Source organism: Carcharodon carcharias, chromosome 1, assembly GCF_017639515.1.
Source record: "Carcharodon carcharias isolate sCarCar2 chromosome 1, sCarCar2.pri, whole genome shotgun sequence".
NCBI classification, from domain to species: domain Eukaryota; kingdom Metazoa; phylum Chordata; class Chondrichthyes; order Lamniformes; family Lamnidae; genus Carcharodon; species Carcharodon carcharias.
Genome location: NC_054467.1, coordinates 106,507,201 through 106,533,932, shown reverse-complemented (window position 1 = coordinate 106,533,932; position 26,732 = coordinate 106,507,201). Strand labels below are relative to the sequence as shown.

Below are 26,732 nucleotides of genomic sequence, written 5' to 3'. Positions count from 1 at the left end.
TCACTCTCTCTCTCTCCTTTTCCACTCTGTCTGTCTCTGTCTCCTTCCTCACCTTCTCTCTCTCACTTTTTTCCACTCAGTTTGTCTGTCTGTCTCTCTCCCTCTCTCTTTTCCTACTCTATCTGTTTTTCTGTCTTTCCCTCTCTTTTCAAACCCCGTCTCACCGCCAAACCAGCCCAGGGCAGTGAGTCAACAACCCAAGCCTCTGGCCAACTCCCAGGCTGCACCTAGCCTGGAGCCTGGGCCTCTTCCTCAGTCTGCAGGGGCTGAGCCCCTCTCCTGGGACACCAATGGAGCTGGGAGGAGGTGGGGGGGATGAACCACTGATGGAGCCGGGTGTCCTGCTCCCTTTTTCTCCCGCCTTGCGTTACTCATACTTCACCACCCAATTGGCAGCAGGCAGCTTCCTGTCCCTGTTTTGCACTCCTGCTCTTGGATCTCGGGTCTTGCACTCTTCCCATAGCCTGGGCTTCTGGTGACTGTGGCCGAGGTTCAGGCATCAAAATATGGCAGCGGCTGGCCCAGACTGCAGCACGCGGGGGTGGGAGATAAGGCCAGATTTTGAAATCTCACTATAGCCCAGATGAAAAAGTGCAATGGGCCAGATCTGGCCCCTGGGCCAGGGATTCCCCACCCCTGATAAGATACAACCAATTTTGTACAGCACTGTTATTAATCTGGGTAACTGTTGCCATCTTACTCATATATTTTCCTGGTCCTATTCTTACATTTTTGGGCCTGTGGCGTGGATTTTCCAAAAAGAGTTGAAAAAAAATCCAAAGAGAGAAAGAAAGGAAAAACCTAATAAAATTACTCAAATTTCAGTAAGAGTTTGAGAGGATAAATGATCGTAGATTATTTTCACTGGTCAGTGAATTGATACGGAGGAGCATGGAAGGCTATGATGAAATTTTGGTCCACACAACTATGGAATGTATCTTCAAAGTGACTGCAACTCCAGAGAGCCAAATACATGAAGAGGAAACATAATGGACATTGATTTGCTATTGCAAGGGAGTGAACTGCACCTGTCGTTAGTTAGAAATGCCCTTGCAAATTTAATTTCAACCATATTTTGTGCTGCAAATTGCTGAAAGTACAAGGTGGTAACACAGAGAAGTAGATTGGACATGTGAAACCTGAAATTGTGTATTTCCTTAAATTTCTCAATCCTTCAATTTGATTGGTTAACAGAGGGAAGTGTAAATTAGAGCGTGCCAATTCATTGTTAATCAGGTACAGAAAGAGAAATTAAGAAAGGGAAAGAAATATTGGATCAAGAAAGGGTGAACAAAGACAAAGGAAAAGTTGAAAAAATGCAATGTTAAATTTTACATTTTTAAAATGTCCAACTACAATTAAAATTTGAAGGAATGACAATCCACAGTTGCAATAGTTAATTTTCTTTGCCAGGGAGGTTCATTGGCAGTAAACAACATGTTGAACATTATAAAAAGAATATCTGATAGCTGATCAGACTTAATCAAATATGTGCAGAGCTTAAATGGCTCCAAAACAGGCTGCTTGTGTCATTTCAGCCCACTGTAAATTTGTTCTGAATTTAGCTTATACCTACCATGCAAGTACAGCAACTTCACGCCATTCAACTCTGAAGTTGCTGCAGCATTTCTGTATGAATAGTGGTGAGTGCAATTAGCCTTGCCATTATTTTGACAGCAAATTTTGGACCATAAAAGAGCACAATCACTATAAAAAGTATACTAGGCAATTAACAATCATCATAATTTGCCATCAGCATAGAAATCAATTTAGATGGCACCATTTACAATGTCTCAAGAGACACATCAATTTTGGGCAATACAATAAACTATGTTGCAGCTTGTTGCTGATGGACAGAATTTGAATCTTCTAAAACACCCTGATTTTTTAGTGGCGAAATGAATTAAGCAGAACAAAACAAACTATATGCACTCATCTCACAATACAAGTGGTTAAAGGGCATTGGGCAACATTGGTTGCTTTCTATGAGCTACCCCAGTTATTTCAAAGTTTCTGAACCTTCTTAAAATTTATTCTTACATGGGATGTGAGGATCACTGGCTAGGTCAGCATTTATTGCCAGCCCTAATTGCCCTTGACAAGTTGGGTGGTGAGCTGCCTTCTCGAACCACTGCAGTCCATGTGGTGCAGATACACCCACCGTGCTTTCGGGAGTTCCGGGGTTTTGACCCAGCGACAGTGAAGGAACAGCGATATCATTCCAAGTCAGGAGGGTGTGTGGCTTGCAGGGGAACTTGCAGATGGTGGTGTTCACATGCATCTGCTGCTCTTGCCCTTCTAGGTGGTAGATACCATGGGTTTGGAAGGTGCTATTGACGGAGCCTGGTTGAGTTGCTGCAGTGCACCTTCGATGGCATACACTACTGCCATTTGTGAATGTATTTCAAATATTAACACTTAATAAAGGAGGTGATTCAAATATATTAAGACCACCTTAAGTATTAACACTGCTTTGTGTAACTTTTAAGGATCTGGAGGATTTGAAATGTAGGGTTTCTACAGCCTGTGATGGTTTTACTGTCCAACTTTTACTGGCAACTTGATGAACACCAGTGCATCCACAATAAGTAGTGCGAGCTGTACCTGGAAAGAGCAGGGAGGGAGTTAGAGTAAATAGTTCTCATGTGAACTTGCAACAGCACAGTTCATTGGGCTGAATGCCTTCCATTTGTACCAACATTTCTGTGATGTCCTGGTCTTATAGAACACTGTTCTAAATTATTCTTATAATAAAACATAAAGTTAAGTTTGTATTGTTTATATTTGAATGCAAAAATAAGTATACTTGATTTGTTGATATCTGCAATTAATTGGAAAACAATTTCATAAATAATAACCGTATTTTTCTCTTTTCTTGGTTTCTAGAATATTCTAAAGGTGACATAAGCTGGGCATTTTTTCCTTCTGCGTTGCATGACTTAAGAGAAGCAGTATGCTACTAAGTGGCCTTCAAGGATTGAAATTCTAGTGTGGTCGGGGTGGGGGCAGGAAAGGGAGGAATTGCAATTTGGAGCAGTCATCATTTTTATACTGTCAACGTGATTGTTCGTGTCATTCAAATTGTTGTTCTGCTAGTGACTTCTTTGAAAAGCATTTTTTTAAAAACTTCACGATATACTTGCCGTTCAATATGAAAAAGCAATAAAAATCTTCATTTTATGAAAGTAATTTCAGATTTGGATGTTTCATGGAAAATTACCCGTAGGAAAATAATTCTAGAAAATTTCAAATTTGGAATCTGACATGGGGAAATGAATTCTGTATTTGAAGCAAGCCTAATTGGGCCATTCTGCATTCAATCGCTAACATCTGACTTTTGCCCAATTTGGATTAGCCTCGTTTCGGGTTGGTCTGTTTTCTTCAGCAACACAGATGGAAGAGTTCACTTTCCCAAAAGTTAAAATCAGTGACAGAATCTGTGGTGCTGTTCTGTATAGCACTAGAGCATTTACAGAGCATAACTGCCAAAAGCTGAGAATTCCCATGCAAACTATGACATGCTATGCGACTCTGGCAGATAACTTCAGATTTCAGGGCAATGACTTAATAAAAGGAAAAACAAATAACACATATATTTTTAGTTGTCAGATCTTAATCTGTTGTTGATGCAATTTTCAATTTGTTTGCTCCTGCTGATTTTTCCGTCAATCTTCATTTTGTTATTGGAGTAATTGGCATTTAAAGATTACGTCTGTCAGTAAAGAAAGAAAAATTAGTAGAAAGTACGAATACTAATCAAAGTAATGCATTTTGTATGAATATTCTTGGAAGATAAGAAGTAGAAGCAGGAGTAAGCCATTTGGCCCTTTGAGCCTACTCCAGCATTCAGTATGATCCTGGCTGATTCTCTATCTCAATTTCACCTTCTGAAACTGATAGAAATGTACTCCTCTCCCCTTCTAACCCTCTATCGGTGCTGACTCCTCATGTTTCCACAGGCACTGCTAGTGTCCCATCCTTCATATATCAGACTAAACAGCAAGTGTGAGCAGACTATTCAATATAGAGGAAAGGCCAGTTTCTAGTCATACTCACATATAAGCAGATTTTAGCAGAGTTCAAACACGATCAGAAAATGAGACCTTAGCTGATTTTAAAACCTCCTTTGCCTAGGAATATGATGGGTAGCTGTAGTGCTCCACCTGAGATTAAATTTTAGCACACAAGGAGGATTGAACACAGGACCTTCCTGCTTTGGCTGCCATCCACTTGCAGCTGAAAGGTAACAACCTGGTGAAGCTCTTAAAGCCACAATCAAATCTACCTTGACCAGTCCCAGGCAGTGCATTCCAGAACCTAATCACTCGCTGTGTTAAAATGATTTTCCTCATATCTAGTTTTCTCGCTAATTATTTTAAATCGATTCCTCTGGTTCTCAACCCTACTGCCAGTAGGAAGTGTTTCTCCCTATCTACTCTGTCCAGACCCCTATGATTTTGAATACCTCTATCAAATCTCCTCTTGACCTTCCCTTCTCCAATGAGAACAGTCCCAGCTTCACCAATCCATGCACATAACTAAAGTGTCTCACCCCTGGAACCAATCTTGTAAATCTTTTCTACACCCTCTCCAGTGCTTTCACATCCTTCCTAAACTGTGGCATTCAGAATTGGATGCAATACTCCTGCTGAGGTTAAACCAGTTCTTAAATTTTTTTTCATATTCTTTCATAGATGTGGGCTAGGACAATATTTATTGCCCATCCCTAATTGCCCTTGAGAGGTAGTGGTGAGCTGCCAACTTGAACTGCTGCAGTCCATAGCACTGTTAGGAAGGGAGTTTTAGGATTTTGACCCAGCAACAGCGAAGGAACTGCAATGTAGTTCCAAGTCAGGATGGTGTGAGGCTGTCCTTGTCCTCCTAGGTGGTAGAGGTCACAGGTTTGGAAAGTGCTGTCGAAGGAGCCCTGGTGAATTGCTGCAGTGCATCTTGTAGATGGTACACATTGCTGCCACTGTGCATCAATGGTGGAGGGAGTGAATGTTTAAGGTGGTGGATAGGCTCCTTTGTCCTGGATGGCGTCGAGTGTCACAAAGGTGTATTGATGTCAAATATAAAATTTCAAATTTCATCTGCTGTACTCACATATGGAATTTTTTTAAAAGGGCAATTTCAACTGTTAAAACAATGACACTGACTTATGATAGCTGCCAAGGGTCACCTGACATGCCTGCAACAGTAAGTTGGTCAAGTTTCTGGAAGTTACAACTAAGACATTCCCAGGAAACCCTCCTGTGGAATTTCGCACCACCTGATGTCAAGAATTACTTCAAAGATGAACTGAAACTTAAAATGGTTCAAATGTTGATGCCATTTGCATCACTATAATAGCAGCATTCCATTCCATCAGGCTGGCAATGGAGAGTCAACAAAGACAATGGTTACCTTGGAGATGCTGATATGTTCTTCCTGGCTCATTACATGGAAGAATGAATCAATCAGAAGTGATGGCTTGGACATTAAAAATTAACGTAGGCCATAACACAATAGCCAAGATCTGTCCAGGCATGAACGAATCAATTACCTCTATGGTATACTCAATCATTATGGAGAGGGAGGTTATCGTGATCAGAATCACCATTTTGAAATATTTTTTATTACAAAACCTTAATTGCTAAGGGCAGTCTGGAGAAGGAACAGCTGAAAGCAACAACAAGGCTGCTTGCCTTACTCTCTCTTTCAACTAAAGTGAACCCTGCCTGTTTACACCAGACTGAGAAATTCTAACAAAATCTTCAACTTCCAAAGCAGAATTTTCAGAAGAAAAATCCAAAGACCACAGAGAAGAACTGCCTGAGCCATGAACAACAGCAATGACAGTGATGTCAATCAGTCAATCAGTGAACTCTTTATTTCTTTGCTGTTTGTTGTTGAATCTTAATTTGGCAAAAAGTTAACCTCCTCTATTTTGCAACTTGTATTGTTTCATAATTGTGTTGTGTTGCAGCAGTTGGGATGTGTGTTTACCTTTTTAAATATTTTTAATATCTTTACCTGGGTGGGTTTTTAAGCACAATGAAAACCAACCTTTTCGTGGTTAAACTCAAAAAAGCCTGTCTAAGTTCTTTGCAATTATCACATAAAGAGTTAAGTAATCATTCCCTGACACTTATGTGGCATGAATGTTACTTGCCACTTTTCAGCTCAAGCCTGGATATTGTCTAGGTCTTGCTGCATATGTTCACAGACTGCTTCAGCATCTGAAGGGTCACAAATTGCAGTGAATATTATACAATCATCAGCGAACATCCCCACTTTTGTCTTTATGAGGGAAAGTCACTGATGAAACAGCTGAAGATAGTTGGGCCTGAGGAACACTTACAGCAATGAACTGGGACTGAGACAATTGACCGCCAACAACCATAAGCTCTTCCTTTGTACTAGGTGCCCCACTTTTACCTCCTTCTGCTCCTGTCTGTTCAGACCTTACTTCAAAATGGAAATTGAATATAAATTGTTTTCTACAGCATGAAAACACATTGGGCAGGATTTTGCCCTTGGTGGAGGTGCTTGGCAGGGGCAGTCGGGATGCTGACCGCCGGCCATGCTTGGCTCCGCCTTGCAATTTCATGCTGGCGGACCAATTAAGGCCCACCCAGCATGGAATGCAAGATGCAGCGCTGCCTATACGGGTAGGGGGAGGAGGGCGAGTGGGCCTATCATGAAAAAGCACTTCAATCTCCCTGAGATATGGGGCTGCTTCAGGGAGATGAAGCGCTGTTTAAAAAAAATAAAATGCCATAAAACATGTCCCCTCATGTGATGTCACATGAGCTGGGACATGTTTTTAATTCAAAAAGAAAATTTTCGTTTGATATTTATTTGCTTTAGGAAACCTCATCTCGCCCGTGGATGAGGTTTCCTAAAAAATGTAAAGGCCACTTGGCCTTTTCGCCTGCCCACCAACCGTTAGGTTGGACGGGTAGCATAAATTTGAATTTACTTAGCTTCTTAATGACCTTAATAGGCATTTTAATTGTTGGCGGGCATGCAGCCGACTCTGGTTCGCGCCTGCCGAACAAAATGTTGCGAAACTGCGCGATGATGTTGGGACGCTCGTCCGACGTCACTGTGCATCATTTTATGCTCAGACGTGCTGGGTGCGTGCCCGCATGCCGAGTGTAATATTCTGCCCATGAAAACCATTGTATGTATACATCATTTTATCACATCTGATTAGGCCTCAAATCGCTTCATATATGGTAAATATCTGCAGTACAGTGATGATTTTTACGTAGGCCAACACAGCAGACTTATGTGTACAACAAAGTATCCCCAAAAAACAATGAGATAAATGATCATTTAATCTGTTTTGCTGGAGTTGGTAGGGCAAGAGGAAAGTTCTCCAATATATTGGGGGAAGTTCCCACTCTTTTCTGAATAACACCATAGGATCTATAACAATCTACTGATCAAGAAAATGGAACCTTAGTTTATTGTCTTATCTGAGATTTTAATCTGGTGTCAGCCTAGATTTTGTATGTACATTTTGAGGTGGAGCTTTTTCAAGGCTTGGATTCAAGACAAGAGTATTGCCAATTAAGCCAAGCTGATACTGCCTTCAATTATCCTTATAAAAAATGTTTATAACTGGTTCCTCTACTTACCATATAGACTGTAATGTAAGCAGAAAAACTCAAACCACATCAGCGTTGAGTATTTATTTCTCTTTTAATTTGGCAAAGAGAGCATGGGAGGCAAAACATGGTTGTACACCAATCATTGCAAAGGGTTCCCTGTAAAACAATAACAAATGTACAAAAAGGTAAATAAACACTAACACTCTCACTTCCCTGAGTATGCACAACTACTTTTGCTTATTTTGATATATTTCTGTAATCTTACTTCATTTTGTCGTCAATCCATTTCTTGTAGTGCAGCTTGGGTGTGAGAGACAGGAAAAACGTGTTTTGGTTGGTCTGGTCAATTTAATTCTGTGGTCTGTGAGGAAGGTTAGCTGGTATTGTCACTTTTCCCCCCTGTACCTAAAATTGAGCCTTTTACACTTCAATTATAATACAGTAAATAACATTTACAATTATATAGTATCTTGTTACTACACGGCATTCAAAATTCTTCACATAATTAATGCTTTTGCAATCTCCTGCCTGTTGTTACATAGGCAAATGCATTAGATATTAAGCAGGCATCATCTGAAATGTTAACATATCTGATTAGTGTGTTAGGAGTGTTTAAAGATTTGTTATATCTAATGACAGATGAATTATCATGCCTGGGCTTAGAGAGATAGCTGACCAAACTCCCAGTAAGCCCAAGATGCTTCAGATTTCTCTAGCACAGTAGTGATTTAAGATTAGAGGATAAACAACTGTCATCAACACTACTGCTTTGTTCTGTTAAAAATTACAGCTGGTAGTCTCTGCATCAATCTTGCAGACTTACCCAGTGGACATGAGACTTTTTGCATCAATGGTCATTGTTTCCCCTTGTGGGTCCTTAATAACAGTTTAAAGATTTCCAGGTTTCTCCTGCTGGATGCTCGAGGCTCCATTAGCAATTATCTGTTTTTCATTAGTGGATGCTCCATGCTCAATTATCACTCATCCAATATTTTCATAGAGAGGTTATACCAGGAGACCTGTCATGGCTTCCTGGGGATGCACTCTGACCAGCAAACCCTCACATCGGCATTGACCTCAGCTGGTCAGTGCCAGTGTAAGAGATGGTTTGGGCATCAACTTTCACAGCTTGGTGCCCATCCTTCCATGGTGAGCAGGGATGTCCGAAGCAACCTCACGTCAGAGCAGCAGCTGCCTGGCATTGCTGCGGGCACCTCTCAGAGCGCTCCGGATAAGGGCGGCAGCTCCTCCACCCCTCTTCCAGTCACCATAGCATCGGGTGAGGCTGTGACGACTGGGGAGATGCCAGCTGAGAAACTGGTAACTCCGTCCCAGGTGGGGCCAACACAGGATCCACGGGCCACAGGACGACTGCCAAGGTCATCAAGGCCAACAGGACAGCAAAGCCAGCAGGCTGTCTCAGATGCCACTCCCAGCGAGGGGGCAGCACCAAGATGTAGCACCCAGAAACAAAAAGGCACCTTAGGCACACCACGGGTTTTTCACTGGTGCTTTTGTGTTGGCCCGAGATGAGGTCCTTATGGTTTGCTTTGTTTGGTAACACTATTCTCTTTTTTTGGAATAAGTTGGTTTGCTTGACAGAATAAATTCAGATATGTCACCATGGCTGAGGGTGCCTCTTTCTGCATGTGTGTGGTTTCCAAAATCATAATGAGTGCTTTGTTGGACATTCAGCTTTATTAACAAGGCCTTTAGTGCCTGTTCCTAACCTGGCAGATTTTGCACTTAGGTATTGAGTATCAAGCCTACAGCCCAGGCTTGTCCTGGTTGTCCATCTGTGTTGTGCTAGCTGAAGGTTCATTGGATTAAAGCCTCCCAGGTGTCCATGCCTCCTTGCAGTATGCCCGGGTCAGCATCTAACCCCTCAGCATTTCCCTGTGCCTGCTCATCCTCGGACTCACTGCTGGACTCATCGTGTGCAACTGCAGCCACTGCGTCAATGCCTTCATCGTCCACCGCATCCCCCCTTTCCAGCGCAAGACTGTGGAGAGTGCAGCATGCAACAACTATCACCGAGACATGATCTGGGGGGTATTGGAGTGCACCCCCTGAACGGTCCAGGCATCAGAAGTGCATCTTGAGAAGACCGATGGTTCTCTCCAGCATAGCCCTTGTGGTGCTGTGGCTCCTGTTGTACCACTGCTCAGCCTCTGTTCTTGGATGGCAGAGAGGCATCATGAGCCATCTTCTGAGGGGTTAGCCCTTGTCACTGAGCAGCCATCCATCCAGCCGGGCTGGAGCACTGAAGAGCCCCGGCACCTGGGAGTGTCTGAGGATGTGGGAGCTGCCTGGGTACCTTGTACAGACTTTTGAATCTGCATCCTGCGATCACACATTATCTGCACGTTCATGGAGTGGAAGCCCTTCCTGTTGACGAAGGCACCGGGCTCACCTGCTGGTGCCTTGATGGCCACATGTGTACAGTCTATAGCACCCTGGATGCGGGGAAAGCTAGCAATGGCTGCAAAGCCTCTGGCTCGCTGTGTCTGACTTGCCTGGTCCCAACAGAAATGGATGAAGGTCAATGCACACCTGAACAGAGCGTCTATAACCTGCTTGACACAAGTATGGACAGCTGATTGGGAGACACCGCAAAGATCACCCACCGAGCCCTGGAAGGAGACAAAGGCATAGACGTTGAGGTCGGCTGTGACCTTCAGAGCCACTGGCATGGGGTGTCCACCCACACTGTTAGGAGAGATCTCAGGGCCAATCATCTGACAGATATAGTTGATTGTCTCCCTTAAGAGATGGAGCCTCCTTCGGCACTGCACCTCGGACATATTGAGGTAGCTGCTTCGCTGCCTGTATAACCTGGCAGCAGGATAGTGGCGACTTCTGCGGCCCCTTCCACCTTGGACTATCCCTTGGCCCTGCACCCCTTATGCCTGCACGTGTTCTCCCTAAGGTGGCTCCCCTGGAGGGTAAATATGCACTCCTGGCCTCCTCCCCCTTCTAGCCCTCTCTTCCTCCTTAGATGAGCTGCCTCCAGTGGACAGATCAGCTCCCATTCCAGGCTAAGGGATGGCTTCCTGAAACCTGCAGGCCCAGAAAAGATTCCTCAATGCAGAGTGCTGATCTGAAAGTTGTGAGTCCAGAAAAAGCAGCTGGTATGCGTTTTGAAGTACTGCAGATCACACAGGCAAGTTTCAAAAACTTTCAGAAATAAATGCTTGACTGTGCACACTCACAACTCCAGTAAGCGCTCTTATCCTGCCCGTGGATGATGTGTCCTACCCGCATGTCCATTGTGCCCGTGTGCTGACCTGAAGATCACACGGGTGGCAAAAACCGGCGTTGATTGGTGCCTCAAGGGCCTTAACTGGCCCATTAATTAATGGTAGGCACACATCATTGTGTGCCCGCCCAGCGAAATATCGCGATTGCACGTGGTGATGTCAGGACGCTCGCCCAACGTCACCGCATATCATTTCACGCGCGGACGTGTTGGGCCCACCCCCGCCAGCCAAAGGGAAAATTCAGCCCTGAATATAGGCATCATGCACACTCCCTGGAAACCGTCCGCATACCTGCCGGATGTGTTTCTGGCGTCTGCTTACCAGCTGCATGTACAGTGAATGGAAGCCCTTGTGGTTGATGAAGTTCACCGAGTGTAGCGATGGAGACCTGAACGCCACATGAGTGCAGTCAATCGCACCCTGCACCTGTGGGAATCCTGGGATCAGGGCGAATCCAATGGCCCTTGCATCCTGGCTGTCCCGGTCCTGGGCAAACTGCACTAAGTTGTGCGTCATGAGGAAGGTGGAATCCATGACCACATGGATGCATTTGTGGGTGATGGATTGTGAAATCCTACAAGGGTCACATGTGGAGCCCTAAAAGGAGTTACTGGCATAGAAATTGAGGGCCTCAGTCACTTTCACAGCCACTGGCAGTGGATGACCTCCATGTCCCCTTGGCGTTAAGTCCTGCAGTAAGTGGCAGATGTGAGCTACCAAGTCCCTAGACATGCATAGTTATTGGCAACACTGGTTCTCAGTCATCTGCAGGAATGGCAGGCGGTGTCTATAAACCCTGGGTGTCGCTAGGCGCTGACCAGCCATGTCTCGCTGTCGCTCCTGGGCAGCATGTGCGGGAGCCCCTGATGCTCCTCCTTCATGAGGTTGCTGCTCCTGTCTTTGCGCAGCCAGGAGCCTCAGTCGCTCTCTCCTCCATTTTCTACAGTCTCTGTGGGCCATCAGGCATACAGCTAGGTCACCAGGATCCATGATCCTGATGTGATCTGACTGCAGCATGAAAAAGAGAGAGATGTGGTTATCATGGCTGTATTTGGTACCTTTCCTGGCCCTGTGTGAGCACTCCTTAATGCTCCCTAGAGAGTACTGGTCACCCTTGGATGTCCAGAGATGAGTGCGCTGCATGGCTGCCCTGTCAATTCTGCGACATGGGGGATACTGACCCAACCAGGATGCTGAGATTACAATGGGGCTGTGAGCGCCTCCAGCAGTGACTGCTACCTGACCATCGTTGGCAGTCCAACTGCTTCGCGGCCCAATAAAATGGTGGTGGACTCGAAGTCTGTGCCGGGGGTGGGGGAGGAGGGGGTAAAGTATGGAGCATTTGGTGGCTGTTTGGTGTGTTCGCGATGCTTGCATGAGCGGGCAGGCTAGGAGCCTGACCCCAATCATATCACTCTGGCTGTGCCTGATATGTCTTAGTTGCAGAGGCACGGTCAGTTTATAAAGGTGTCCCTAATGTGTGGTCATTTCCCTCACTTACCCTGCCCCCCACCTTGATTGCCAGAGCAGCACTTGACCCCCACCCCTTGGCAGTCACCTCCGAGACTGGCCAGGACTTGCCCACAGACACCCCCCACCCCTCAGCAGTCACCTGTTGGGCCAGGCATCAGTTGCCCCCGCTCCCCAGCACCCCGAGGCCTGTAAAGAACAGGCGAGCTGTAGAGAATGGTGCTGCTCACTCACCTCAGTTCCCCCAAAGTGAAGGCCGCCAAGTGCACGTCACCTGCGTGCTGTTGTGAAACATGTTGTGAAACATAATTAACTCCCAGCCGATCGATGGCAGGAAATGCGGCCAGCTGTTGGTGGGCTGAGTGGAAGATCATGACCTGCCTTCACGCCATTGTGAAGTGGGTCCCACCATACTTTCCGCGCACATCACCTACCATGCCCTCCGCCAGCGGGCTTGGAAAATTCTGCCCAATGGCTTCAGTATTCCCAGTATTTGGTAATTAGCCATTGCCCACGAAGGACCATGGGTATCGCTCTCCATTAGAGAGAAAGACAATTGTTCATTTTTGGCTTGAGGGGCACCACTCCACAAGTCTGGGGCAAGGCAAGGAGGCAGGTCTCCGTAAAGTACCACAGCTGGTACAGGGATTGAACCTGTGCTGTTGGTATCATTCTGCACACACTCTAGCCATCTAGCCAACAGAGCTAATCAGAGGAAATTTCAGCCTGTCCACTGAAGAGGTTCAGAGAGGTGGTGATGAGGGATGGCTGAATGTCATTGAAACACACATGGAATTGGATGCATTTTCAGATGATGTCACAAAGGGGCAACATGTAGGTGGGAAATAGGAGGGAGCCAAGGATAGATCCTTGGAGGACACCAGAGCAAACAATGTGTGGGCAAAAAGAGAAGCTATTGCAGGAGGCATTCTCACTATGACACGACAGCCAAGAGTGAAATCAGGTGAGTGCAGTCCTATTCAGCTGAACAATGAAGGAGAAGAGTCAGAGGAGGATGGTGTGCTGTAACAAAACTTGCAGAACTGATATTGTTTTCATTGAAAAAAAGGATGAAGGGGGATATGATCCAATTTTTAGAATGCTGAAGGGCAGAAGAACTGCCAATGTAAATAGGCGATTTGATTAAGTTTGCAAATGCAAAGCTAAAGGGCCCAGGTTTAAAATGGATGAGCTTCACCTTAGACTAAAATTGAGAAGAAACATTTTCCAGATAAAGGGATAAGTATGAAGAATCGTCTCCTAGCAAAAAGTATTTGTGGACTACATCTGCAAAAAGGAGCTGGATAAATACCTGTTCAGAATAAAATCAGTAATGATAGGGATAGGTACAGACCAACAGTGTCAAATTCTCCACAAGACCAATGGTTCTTATGCTATTAGCATGGGGGCTGGTGATTGGGTTAAGAATAGTGCCTGGAGATTAGGGTTTAAGAATGGAGATGTGATATAAATAAAGATTCTGGTATTGTGCTTATTCACTTTTGGGAACCAAGGAATATTAATGCAGAACATTCCCTCAGGAGATTGAAGGAGAATGGGCTAGAAGGCTAAAATGTCTTTTTCTTATTTCACCCTTTTACATGTTTTAAAATCTGACCTACTTACAGAAATGTGGTACTTTGTTCTGACAAGAGTTCTCATAGCCATGGAAATACCGCAGAGACAACACTCGTTCATGTTCGAAGCAATTTGACAGCCTAGGCACATTGTACAGAACAAGCCGCAGCAACCTATAAATAATGAGAGAAAGCATAAAATACAAACATATCACAAACTTTCATGGGAGAAAACAGAGAAGTTAGTGTTTTGGGTGCAGATAATTCTTCAAAACACAAATTTGAAGAAACGTCCTCAGTCAAAATGGTGGTATGTTTTATGTTTTCCACTGATGCCACTTAATCTGCTGAGATTTTTTTTTAAAATTATTCAATTTGGGCTGTAAGCTTAGCATTTATTGCCCATTTCTAGCATTTTCCATTCTCATTTCAAATTTCCAGCACCAGCAGTGTTTTAATTTCCATGTACAAACTCTCATTACTATAACTGAATGAAATGCATAATTTAAGCGATAGCAGTGATTAAGCTTTACTTTTCTGTTTCAGTAAAATCCCTGGCTTTAATAGTTTGCATTTTTCTTTACTGAGGAATTGATAATTGTTTTCTTGAATGATTTTTTTTCTTTGGTAAGATCAATTATTTTCAAACACCTTTAATGTAGAAAAACATGACAAGATTCTTTACAGGAGCATAATCAAATTTGAAGAGATACTGTCAAAGAAGAAAATATTTAGATAAGTACCTAAAAGCTTGGTAAAAGAGAGAGATTTTAAAGAGAATGCTAAAGAAGAAGAGAGAGAAGCAGAAATAGCAAAGTATGGAAAGTAATAACAGAGCTTAGAACCTATATGGCTGAATGCACAGCCATCAATGCTGGGATGAAGGGACACAGGATGCTCACAAAGCCAGAGTTGGTGGAAAGCGTTCATGGAAGATTGTAGGGCTGGAGGAGGGAACAGAGATCAAGAAGGGTGAGACCATATAAGGATTTGAATAGCAGAATGAGAATTTTAAAATAAAAGCATTAGTGGACCAGGAACTAATGTAGTTCAGCGAGCACAAGGCTAATAGGTGAACGAGACTGTGCAGATTAGAATAAGGTCAGTAGAATTTTAAATGAACTCAAGTTAATAGGGGATGGGATCTTGGGGACTGGCCAGGAAAACACTGGAATTGTCAAGTCTGAAGGTAACAAAAGCGTGGATAAGGATTTCATCAAAAGATGCAGTGAAGCACAAGCAGAAACAAGCAATGTTATGGAGTGAGAAGTGGCAGTCCTAGTGATGGTGAGGATATGCTAATAGAAGCTCAGTACAAGGTCCAAAAATGATAGTGAGGTTGCAAATAATCTGGTTCACCTTGAAATAGTAGCCAACGAATAGGGATGGTATCAGCGGCAAGCGGTTGGAATTTGTGGTGGGAGATGAAAAGAATGGTTTCAGTTTTCCCAATGTTTAATGGGGAAAATAGTGGCTGTCCACAATTGGATGTCGGCAGCCTTGGAGGGATTGTGAGAAGTAGCGATGGTAGCACGGGAATACACGATGAATGGTAGGACCCTGGGAAGTACCGAGAAACAAAGGGACCTTGGTGTACATGTCCACCGGTCCCTTAAGGTAGCAGGACAGGTGGATAAGGTGGTTAAGAAGGGATATGGGATACTTGCCTTTATTAGCCGAGGCGTAGAATATCAGAGCAGGGAGGTTATGCTGGAACTGTATAAAATGCTGGTTAGGCTACAGTGCAGTTCTGGAATCCACATTATAGCAAGGGTGTGATTGCACAAGAGAGAGTGCAGAGGAGATTTACCAGGATGTTGCCTGGGCTGGAGAGTTTTAGTTATGAGGAGAGATTGGATAGACTGGGGTTATTTTCCCTGGAGCAGAGGAGATTGAGGGGGGACATGACTGAGGTGTATAAAATTATGAAGGGCATAGATAAGGTAGACAGGAAGGAACTTATCCCCTTGGTGAAGGGATCATTAACCAGGGGGCATAAATTTAAGGTAAGGGGCAGGGGGTTTAGAGGGGATGTGAGGAAGATTTTTTTCACCCAGACGTGCTGGGAATCTGGAACTCACTGCCTGAAAGGGCGGTAGAGGCAGAAACCCTCATAACATTTAAGAAGTATTTGGGTGCGCACTTGCGATGCCATGGCTTACAAGGCTATGGGCCTAGTGCTGGAAAATGGGATTAGAATAGTTAGGTACTTGTTTGACTAGTGCAAGCCCAATGGGCCGAAGGGCCTTTTTCTGTGCTGCAGACTTCTTTGTCTATGACTTTACGACCAAGACTTGCATTCATATCTACTTTTCAGTGACCTCAGGACATCCCAAAACAATGAAGTACTTTTGGTGTAGTCACTGCTGTAGCATTGAAAATGCAGTAGCCAATTTATGCACAGCAAGATCCCATAAAGAGCAAAAGTTGAATGATCCGACAATCTGTTTTATGTTGTTGAGCGATAATATTAGTCAGGGCTCTGGGAAGAAGTCCCTTCTAAATGTGTGAGCTTAGGGTGATAAGGTATCCTGGCATTACTGATGAAATCATCCATCCATTGCACTGGATTGCCGACCTCTTGTGTGCAGCATTGGCACTGACCATCTCTCCCGCCGCCTCCCTAACCAGAGTGGTGAGACTGATGAGCCTCCTGCAGCCAGAGTGGTGGTAGAGGACATTGCGGCGGGCTCCAGTGGTGTCCAGAAGGTGTCCCAGGGATGCGTCACTGAATCGTGGGAGGCTGCACTCTTCTTGGCTTTTGGGGTCATGTCTTCACAGGTGCCCTCCTGGGCTGGAACCACTGAGAGGTGTGTGCATGGCAGCACTTTAAATATGGTGCCTGGTGTGAGGAAGTGGTCAGGTGACGGCATGGCGGGTGAATGAGAGCCCGCCCACCAGCGAAACAGTGTTTTTCTGGGGAATGAATGATTAATGATGTGGGATTGGGATGACATGGCGTGAAAAGCCGACATTGCGTCCGGTGGGTAAAATGTTCTTTTTCCCACCTGCTACCACACTTAGTGTAAATCTGGAACGATTCCACCCTTTGTCTTTTCAGGCAGACAAAGTTCTAAATTTTGCAGAAATGAGTATAATGAGTCATTTGTGCTACTGACCTTGTCATCATACTGTTTACATATCTGGGAAAGTATTTTCCAAAGCATTTAAAGATCCTAGGGTAGACTTTCCATGGAAATTTTCCTAATCTCCTGCCATAACTTGGTTGGAAACCCTACAGTAACAGTGCAAACAACTGTTTATGCTGTTTCTCCACGGTTTTCACCAATCTTCCAATAAAATTACAGCAAGTGATTGAGAAATCCCCATGGAAACTGTTATTTATCTTGTATAATTTGAATCTAAATTGGGCTGATGAGCTTTTAAAACATTTTGAGGGAAAGGTTTTTCCTTCCATTTTCTTCCCATTATTCATTTTCTCTTTATTTTTTGCTAGGTTAAGGTTCTTCAGATTAGCAGCTCCTGTGTACTCCAATGAAGTACTTGAAAAATGCATTTAACGTTGTGATGTTGAGAAATAAATATTAGTGTATTATACTCTCAATGGTCTGTCTTTTAACTTCCTTCAGCGTTGGAAACAGGTATAGATGGCCCAGTATAATTGTCTGTCAGGGGCATAAGGTCATTCAATGGAGCAGGAGTGGAGGAGTAGTGGGTAGGATCACACATGCATAGATCCTCTCACAAATATACTGGTATAGCCCCAAGACTGTTGTCACTCAACTAATTTGCGTAATTCTTTTTTAATGGGATAGTCATTTTTTCTTAAATTTTCTTCGCAATAAGATATTTTGGCATTTTGACTGTGGTTACTGTTTGAATGGCCTTACAATGTAAAGGATGTAAGTAATTAGTGAAACCAACAGCTCCATATATCGTATAGGCATGTTAGATAAACAGGTGTAGGCTGGTTTGGTAACTAGGTGATTTGTATGCAGCTTTAGGACTTTTGTATGCAGAATGGCCGTACTCCCAATGGTCATATTCACAAGAAGAGTAAAAGGAAAAGAAAAAAAATGCCTTTGCATAGTACATTCCACAACCTTAGGACATCCCAAAGAGCTTTAAAGCCAATGAAGAACTTTTGAAATGTAGGAACTGTTGTAACACAGGAAACAGGTAGAAGCAAAAAGGACATTTAAATGTGGCTATGCCCGACGGTCCAACACTACATATGTAGACAGGGATTTTCTTACATATTCCCACATCATCACAACAGCTGCACAGTCCGGTGTTCCAATCCCTTTTTTCCATGGAGATAGGCTGGTTTATTATAACCATGGGGTTGCCTGCAAACTGTGCCATTTTGGGGATTTTCTTCTTGTTTCACAGCAATGCACTGAAAATCTAGAAACAATAAAGAGTTATTTTTATTGAGAATTGGGTGGATGGCAATGAATCCTGAGACACAGCTCTAGAACTCAACTTCAATGCACCCTTCAAAGCCAAATATCTCCTGCGAGCCCTCTTGTTAAATATTTCCAGTCTACAATCATTACTTTTCACCTTAGAATAGAACATTGGACTTGTGGGGAAGGTAACCTTAATGCTAACATATTGCAGTCAGCTAGAAGATGTGACCATCAGCCCCAGCCAATAAACATTCACAACCAATCTTCCCCAAACTGGCGAGTGAAGCCACAAGAGTGAATCCACATCTGGAGCAATTATTTGGAAAATGCTTCCCACCTTTGGTGGTAGTGGTGGAGAGGAGGTGGTGTTGTGAACAAGGAGCAGCATGGACAATGAACTGTACCAGCTTGATTCATGAAATGAATGCAATTGCGAAGAATTATATTTAGTTGGGATGAAATCCAAGAAAATCAAGTTCATTTCACTGTCTGAATGAAATCAAACAGCAAATGAAACACTGAGCACAGCAATGCTCCAAGAAACAAGTTACCTGTAGGTGTAATTTTTCCAGGGGAATTGGCCCAAGTCTCCACCCTGGGTTCAGAGCTGGAGACATTCATGGAGGGTTCCAGGCAGTGTAAATCAGTGCATTGGAAGTTTAAACTCCCGGGCAATTATAGCGCCTGTCTGTGCGTCAAGACTTCCGCGAGGTCCTGACATGCACCTCCTAGCTTACTCTGACAATTCTCTGACGATTTGGAGACCAGACGATTTATTGCATTGTTACCCTCCTGTAGAAAAGAGATTTGGACCGACAAACAGGATGCTTATTTTCTGTTGAAGGGTCATGAGGACTCGAAACATCAACTCTTTTCTTCTCCGCCGATGCTGCCAGACCTGCTGAGTTTTTCCAGGTAATTCTGTTTTTGTTTTGCTTATTTTTACTCCACTTCCAGATTAGGATAGTTCCCTGCATCATTTCTTTTTACAGGTGAAACAAATAGTACACATCAACCATCAACATACTGGGGGCAGGAAACTGCAACTTTCCTATATTCTGCTGTGTTTTTCATTCTTTCATGGGATGCAGGTGTCACTGGCAAGGCCAGTATTTGTTGCCCATCACTAATCACCCTTGAACTAAGTGGCTTGCTCGGCCATTTCAGAGGCACTTAAGAGTCAACCAAATTACTATGGATCTGGAATGAGCCGGACTGGGTAAGGACGGCAGATTTCCTTCCCTAAAGAGCAGTAGTCAACCAAATGGGTCTTTACGACAATCAATGATAGCTTCATGGTCACCATTACTGAGACTAGCTTAAAAATTCCAGATTTTATAAATTTAATTTAAATACATGCTGGGATTTGAACCCAAGTCCCCAGATCATTACCTGAGACCTCTGGAGTATTAGTATGGAGACACTACCACTATACCACCATCTTCTCCTAATTCCCTGGTGATCAACTTTTGTAGAATAGATATAGTGGGGAATTTTAATTCCCTAAAGGGGTCTGGGGAAGGTAAATATGTTCAAAATCTCAAACCCTGGCCCCAATCTGCCTTCAACCTCTGACTTGTGGTTTTTATTGGTGCCATGTTGAAGGAAGAATGACCAATCCACTCTCTGGAGGCGAGTCAGTCACTGAAATACTTTAAGGCAGTTGTGTGTGCTTTCACTTTAACAGAATTTATATTTTTAACACATGGATACCAGCATTCCCTGGTTTTGGGATTACTAGTCCATTGACATTACCACTACCCCAAACTGTGGCAAAAAGATTTAAAAACAGGCAATTTTAAGGTCTTGCATTTTGGACCTAAAACGGTTGGAACAGGGTACTTTCTGTATGATGAAAAGCTAGAAGCAGTGGGGCATCCAGTAAGGGGTCCTGGTACACAGATTATTGAAGTATTGTGGATAGGTACAAAAGACTAATGGGACATTGGCCATTATATCTAGAGGACTAGAATACAAGGAAATCATGCTTTGGCTATACTATGCCTGGAGCTCTGCATGCACTTCTGATCACCACACCTTAGGGAAGTACATGTTGGCCTTGGAGGGAGCATAAATTTACCAGAATGATAACTAGAGTCCAAAGGTTAAATTACAGGTAAGGTTGTAATTCCCATTTCCTTCACCCTGCCATTTTATCTCTCTTAGTCCCATCTTACTCTTTATTTTGCTTTTATGAACATGATTTGGCACTGACTTCTGTACTGTAACTGATACTACCTCGTTCAGACGCTTTGCTCCTCAGTAATAATCCTTCAATCAGATTGGTTAAGGAGATACACATTATTTGTCCTGTTCCCAGATCCCCCATAACTGAACCACAATAGATTTCCAATCACCACTGCACAAGCCCACAGAAAGTCTGTGGGCACCGTTCATTCACTGCTGTTTGCAAAATCCAGGTTGTTGTTCCAAAATTCTTTGATCTGCTTAATAATTAAAGAATTTTCCTTGATCTAAATTCTCCATATTTGAAATTCTTCAACCTCTAACAGCAAAGGCTGGAGGGAGGCAGATTGGTGTTGTGTGATTGATCATGAAGTTTGATAAATCTTCTTACAAACAATAGTGGCAGGTATTTCAAAATACTATTATTAATGCAAAGAAAAGTATTTTAGCACTGTCAAAGAACATCTTGAAACACCCGGCTTATTTGATTTTTTAAAATTCAGCTTTCCATAAAAAAGGAACTAAAATTTGAGAGGGCTGGATTATGGATCTGGGGATTGCGATGCACGATTGCCCTGACCTCGAATGAGGTGATGCAGACAACACATAAACTTCAAGCTGCCTGTCCATCTCCATGATTGGGCCGTGCAGCCCAGAGCAAAACTGGCAGCAGGCTCGGCTATGGGTCCAGGTGCGTGCCAAACTAACATGAGTTCAAGCTAAAATAAAAGGAAGATACTGTAGATGCTGGAAATCTGAAATAAAAACAGAAAGTGCTGGAAATAGCAGGTCTGGCAGCATCTGTGAATAGACAGAATTAACGCTTCCAGTCAAATATGACTGCTTCAAAAGCTAGCTTGGACTTCTTTAAGGGCAGGTGCATTCTGGCTGCAGTTGGTGTTGGAACCTATGTTCAAACATGTTTCTTTCAGGGAGCAGGAGGCCAGACGCATGCTCCCAGAGTCTTTGATGCAGTACTGGATGCCTTAGCCCAGTGGAAAATAGGAGAGACATCATGTTTGCACAGGGCACAGGAGGACCTCAAGACACTGTGAAGGGAATGTGAGCTGATTGCCACAGAGATCAATTCAAGAAGCCTAGCCCTGAGGAGCATGGCTAAAGTGCCCAAAAAAGCTTAATGAGTTCACAGAGAAGGCAGCTAGTGTAATTTGAATTCTTATAGCTAATAAAGCTAGTCTTATAATTGTGCCATCGATTGTCATTGGGAAAGAAATCTGCCATCCTTACCTGATCTGACCTGCACTCTGAAATGGACCTTGCAAGCCACTTACTTGCAAAAGACTGCTACAGAAAAGTTGAAAAACAGTAAACTCAGGTGGCCCACCTGGCATCAACCTCGGCACTGGAAACAACGATAGCCCTGTTGAACTTGTAAAGTCCTCCTTACTAACATCTGTGGACTTGTGCCAAAATTGGGGGCACCCTGTCTCACAGACTAGTCAAGCAACAACCTAACATAGTCATACTCATTGAATAACACTTCACAATGTCCCACCACCATCACCATCCCTTGGTATGCCCTGTCCCACCAACAGGACAGAGCCAGGAGAGTTAGGAGGGAGTTGCCCTGGGAGTCCTACACGTTGACTCTGGACCAATGAAGTCTTATCACATCAGGTCAAACATGGGGAAACAAACCTCCTTCTGATTGCTGCCTACCCTCAGCTAATGCATTAGTACTCCTATGTGTTGAACACCACTTCAAGGAAGCATTGAGAGTGGCAAGGCACAGAATGGAGACTTCAACATCCATCACCAAGAGTGGCTGGGTAGCACTGCTATTGACTGAGCTGGCTGAGTCCTGAAGGACACTTCTGCCAGACAGGTCCAGTGGCAGCTATTGATGGAACCAACAAGAGAGAAAAATCTAATTGAATTGTCCTCACCAATCTGTCACAGATGTTTCTGTCCATGACAATTTAGGTAGGATTGACCACTGAAAAGGCTTTATGAAGACCAAGTCCGGTCTTCACACTGAGGATAGCCTGCAGCATGTTGTGTGGCAATATTACAGTGCGAAATTGGATAGATTCAGAACAGATCCAACAGCTCAAAACTGGGCACCCATGAGGTGCTGTAGGCCTTCAGCAGAAGCAGGATTGTACTCAACTATAATCTGTAACCTCATGGCCCAACATATCCTCCACTCTACCATGATCATTAAGCCAAAGGACCAACAATTTCTGCTATTTGTGGAGTGTAGGACTAGGAGGCATTGTCTAAAAATTAAAGACAGATATTTCTGGATTGAAATCAGAAAACACTTCTATAAACAAAGTGTGGTGGAAGTTTGGAACTCTAATACAAATGGCAATTGATGCTAAACAAATTATTAATTTTAAATCTGATGTGATAGATTTTTGTTAACCAAAGTTATTAAGGCATATGGGGCAAAGGGGGATATGGTGTTAGGTCACAGGTCAACCATGATCACATTGAATGACAGAACAGGCTCAAGTAGCAAAATAGACTTCCTGTTCCTATGTTTCCATAGGCATAACTACCTTAAGGGACGCTGGATTGCTCTCACTAACCGATTCATAAATTAAATGTTTAATCCACATCAGCTCCAGAATCTTTCACATATCACAATTTTAATCAAACATGCTGTTCATGGATAGGCTACATGTTCCTTAAAATTTGAACTTTTTTAATAATTTCCTTTTCAATTATTTTGACACGGCTTCGGACTTTGAGATTTAATCAGATCAGAGATGTGCGTTTATCTTATACGAACATACGAACAAAGAGCAGGAGTAGGCCATTCAGCTCCTCGAGCCTGCTCTGCCTTTTAATAAGATCATGGCTGATCTGATAGTAACCTGAAATCTGCATCCCACCTACCCCCGATAACTATCACCCGCTTGCTTACCAAGAATCTATCCACTACTGCCTTAAAAACATTCAAAGGACAGGATTTTCAGGACCTGGCACGGTCGGGACCTGGCACGGGCGAGGCGGCGCCCAGCCAAAAGTCCATTGACTTGCGGCGGGACCGAAAGATCCTGGCGGCGGGCAAGTTTGGAAAATCCCACCCAAAGGCTCTGCTTCCAGCCACTTTTCAGGAAGAGGAAAATTGTGTTTGAATTAAGGAGACTCCAGCTTGTTTTATTTAATGACCAGATAAGTTTTTCCTGCAGTAGGATGCAAGTAGTAATCACTTTCTTCAATTTGATCCCTGGTCTCTACCAGCCTTTCCTCTTTAGAATAAGTATCTGTATTGCACACTGAACACAAGTTCCTGTTAGAGCGCCCCGATCATAATGAAAACACTTCAATTTGCTTAGGGCAGATCAAGTTTTAAAACTATTTTCAAATCTAAGTCCAAAGTTCATACACAGGCTCCTCCACTGACTAGCACTGAAAATTCTCAAGGCTGCCAGTACATAACATCCACATTTTTAAAAGAAGAGTCAGAAATAAGCTTATCCAGAAAAAAATGAAACAGATTTATATTCATCCCATTTGAAATCATTCATCGAGATATACTAAGCATATTAGTTTGGTCAGTAAACATTTAATACGTGTCACAGTAAGTCAGCTGCATCAAAGAATCTGGATCTGGTTTAATTTTTACCTATCATTATCAAACAGTTACTCACCAACTTTAGTAAGGAAATGGATCCTGGAGAACCTTTCTCTTCCACTACATTGAAAAGCCACTTCCGCTTTCCACCTGCAGCTTTCATAGGTGAGGAGATGGCACCTTGCCAGTTACGTTTCATACAATTGGTCAACGAGAAATCATGTGTCCCAGCTTTTCAATGTTTGCATTATGCACTTTAAAAATGTTACCTCTTATGGCACAGTACAAAGTAGCTGAAGGGATTCAATATATGGGATATCGAGAAATGGCTGAAGGCATTGGATACTGCAAAGGCTATGGACCTTGACAATGTTCCAGCAATAGTACTGAAGACTTGTGCTCCAGAACTAGCTGCTCCCCTAGCCAACCTGTTCCTGTACTGTTACAACACCGGCATCTATCCAACAGTATGGAAATTTACACAGTTATATCCTGTAGATAAAAGCAGGACAAATTCAACCTGGCCAATTACTGCTCCATCAATCTACTCTCGATCCTCAGCAAAGTGATAGAAGGGGCTGTTGATAGTGCTATAAAGTTTACTTACTCAAGAAATAAACTGTTCAATGACTCGCAGTTTGGGTTCCACCAGGGTTACTCAGCTCCTAATCTCATTACAGCCTTTGTCCAAATATGGAGGATTATTATAGAATCATTCTAGAATTTTATAAGTCTATGATTCTATAATTTGTGCACATCAAAATCTCACACACTGCAATATGCTAATGACCAGCTAGGCTTGTGCTTTGCAAGGCCTACCCCCTGTTCCCTTAGATAATGATCCCATTAGGCATAGCCCAAATAACAGCAGAGGAATGCTACATACTTCTGCAAGAGTAGTTGCTGAGAATACCTTTGAGTTCACAAAGGGTTCCTTCGCAGCCTGGACAAGTTGGGAGGGAAAAGGCAATAAGTTTCAGCTTGTGTGCCATGTATAATTGTAGTCTGCTGTGCTTGGTGCAGCTTCACCATAGAAAGAGGTTTGGACTTGAACATTTCCAGTGAGGTGGTCCTAATTGCTTTGGCAGAAAAGCTACATGGAGGAAACTATGATAACGTTAACTTAAAAGACTCCTCAGTCAGTGCTGCAATGTGGAATCAGGAAACACATAATAACTAATCTCTTCTGTTCAACACAGACTCCTTTTGACACCAGTGTGTTACTTCCTTCTACCCCACAGTCAAATAAGGGACAATGCCTCAATTCAGCACCCATCCCAGAGTTAAAAACACATCAATCCTCCAAGTCCCTATAAACTTGTTTCAATAATCATGACTGGAGGTGTTGTGGTTTCTGTGTAGCATTCCTATCTCTGGGCCAGAACCTCTGGGTTCGAGTCCCAGGCCAGGACTTGTTGAGCATGGAGGGAATGTTCATGACACAGCTCAATAGGCCTATAATCGGCCTGATAATCCCTTCATCACCTCCCTGCTATTACCCAAAGGGAACAAAGTGCATGTGGTGTAGTGGTGGCATTCCTACCTCTGGGTTCGAATTCCAGGTTGGGACTTGTTGGACATGGAAGAAATGTACATGGCACAGTTCAATGGAATGATAATCAGCCTTGCAATCCAATCCTCCCAAAGTGAACAAAGTGTGTGTGAATCATTGCGTGATTGAGCAATCAGCACCAAATAAATGTCCCACCCTTTCCCATAAGATTTCTTTAGTTGCAAAAGATAAGCGCATATTTTAGTTCAAAATAAAATTCTTTGTTGACACAGTGCTTAATCAATAATTGATTCAGAAACAGTTTTCTTTTGAAATTGTGCAAAAAATGTAACTCACCATCCCAGGTAGGATATTTTCCTCTCTCTAGGTGTGTAAGTAATCCATGAATTAGTGAATAGTTTCTGGAACAACTCTAATTGCCTGTCCACCATCTACAAGGCACAAGTCAGGAGTGTGATGGAATACTCCCCACTTGTCTGGATGAGCACAGATCCAACAACACTCAAGAAGCTCAACACCAACCAGGACAAAGCAACCTGTTACATTGGCACCCGGTCAACCACTTAAACATTCACTCCCTCTACAACAGACGCACAGTGGCAGCAGTGTGTACTATATACAGGATGCACTGCAGCAACTCACCAAGATTCCTTCGACAGCCATTTCCAAATCCCCAGCCTCTACCACCTAGAAGGACAAGACCAGCTGATGTATGGGAACACCACCACCTGCAAGCTCCCCTCCAAGTAACTCACCATCACCGTTCCTTCACTGCCGCTGGGTCAAAAACCTGGAATTCACTGTCTAATAGTGTACCTACACCAGATCGAGTGCCATAGTTCAAGAAGGCGGCTCACCACCGCCTTCTCAAGGGCAATAAGGAATGGGCAACAAATACTGGCCTTGCCTGTGATTCCCACATCCCAAGAAAGATGAAAAGAAGATATATTGACCTCTGAGGGAGCACAGCAGAGTTTTAGCAGAATGATATGGACACCAATGGTTAAATTACATTGAGACATAACACATGCAAAGGCTGTAATCCATTGAATTTAGAAGGCTAAGGAGTGGTTTGATAAATGATTTCAGGATATTAAGGTGAATTGATAAGATTGATATAGAGAGACTATTTCTGCTATTTGTGGAGTCTAGGATTAGGAGGCATTGTTTAAAAATTAAAGACAGATATTTCTGGATTGAAATC

General features: G+C 43.4%; 1 protein-coding gene across 3 annotated transcripts; it reads right to left on the bottom strand.

Annotated features, from left to right (window-relative positions):
• Positions 1-1,314: 1,314 nt before the first annotated feature.
• On the bottom strand, positions 1,315-26,001 carry LOC121275934 (placenta-specific gene 8 protein-like). 3 transcript variants are annotated; one of them, XM_041183947.1, is made up of 5 exons: positions 25,865-26,001; positions 18,126-18,276; positions 13,958-14,082; positions 7,629-7,757; positions 1,315-3,712 (listed from the first exon to the last, which is right to left on the bottom strand). In XM_041183947.1, exons 2-4 carry the CDS (start codon positions 18,232-18,234, stop codon positions 7,668-7,670), a joined length of 324 nt encoding a protein of 107 aa, XP_041039881.1. In that variant the 5' UTR covers positions 18,235-18,276; positions 25,865-26,001; the 3' UTR covers positions 1,315-3,712; positions 7,629-7,667. The 3 variants fall into 3 exon arrangements, with proteins under 3 accessions (XP_041039881.1, XP_041039944.1, XP_041039796.1); XM_041184010.1 differs by lacking the exon at positions 25,865-26,001 and adding an exon at positions 24,623-24,647; XM_041183862.1 differs by lacking the exon at positions 25,865-26,001 and adding an exon at positions 24,092-24,522.
• Positions 26,002-26,732: the final 731 nt, after the last annotated feature.

Bases quoted from the DNA above. Each gene is read 5' to 3' on its own strand.
- LOC121275934 (XM_041183947.1), bottom strand. From the start codon at position 18,234: ATGGCACAGTTTGCAGGCAACCCCATGGTTATAATAAACCAGCCTATC. The intron at 14,083-18,125 runs GTAAGAAAATCC...CATTATTTATAG, and splicing joins TTGTGATGATGTGGGAATAT to GTTGCTGCGGCTTGTTCTGT. The intron at 7,758-13,957 runs GTAAGTAGGTCA...ATTGTTTTACAG, and splicing joins GAACAAAGTACCACATTTCT to GGAACCCTTTGCAATGATTG.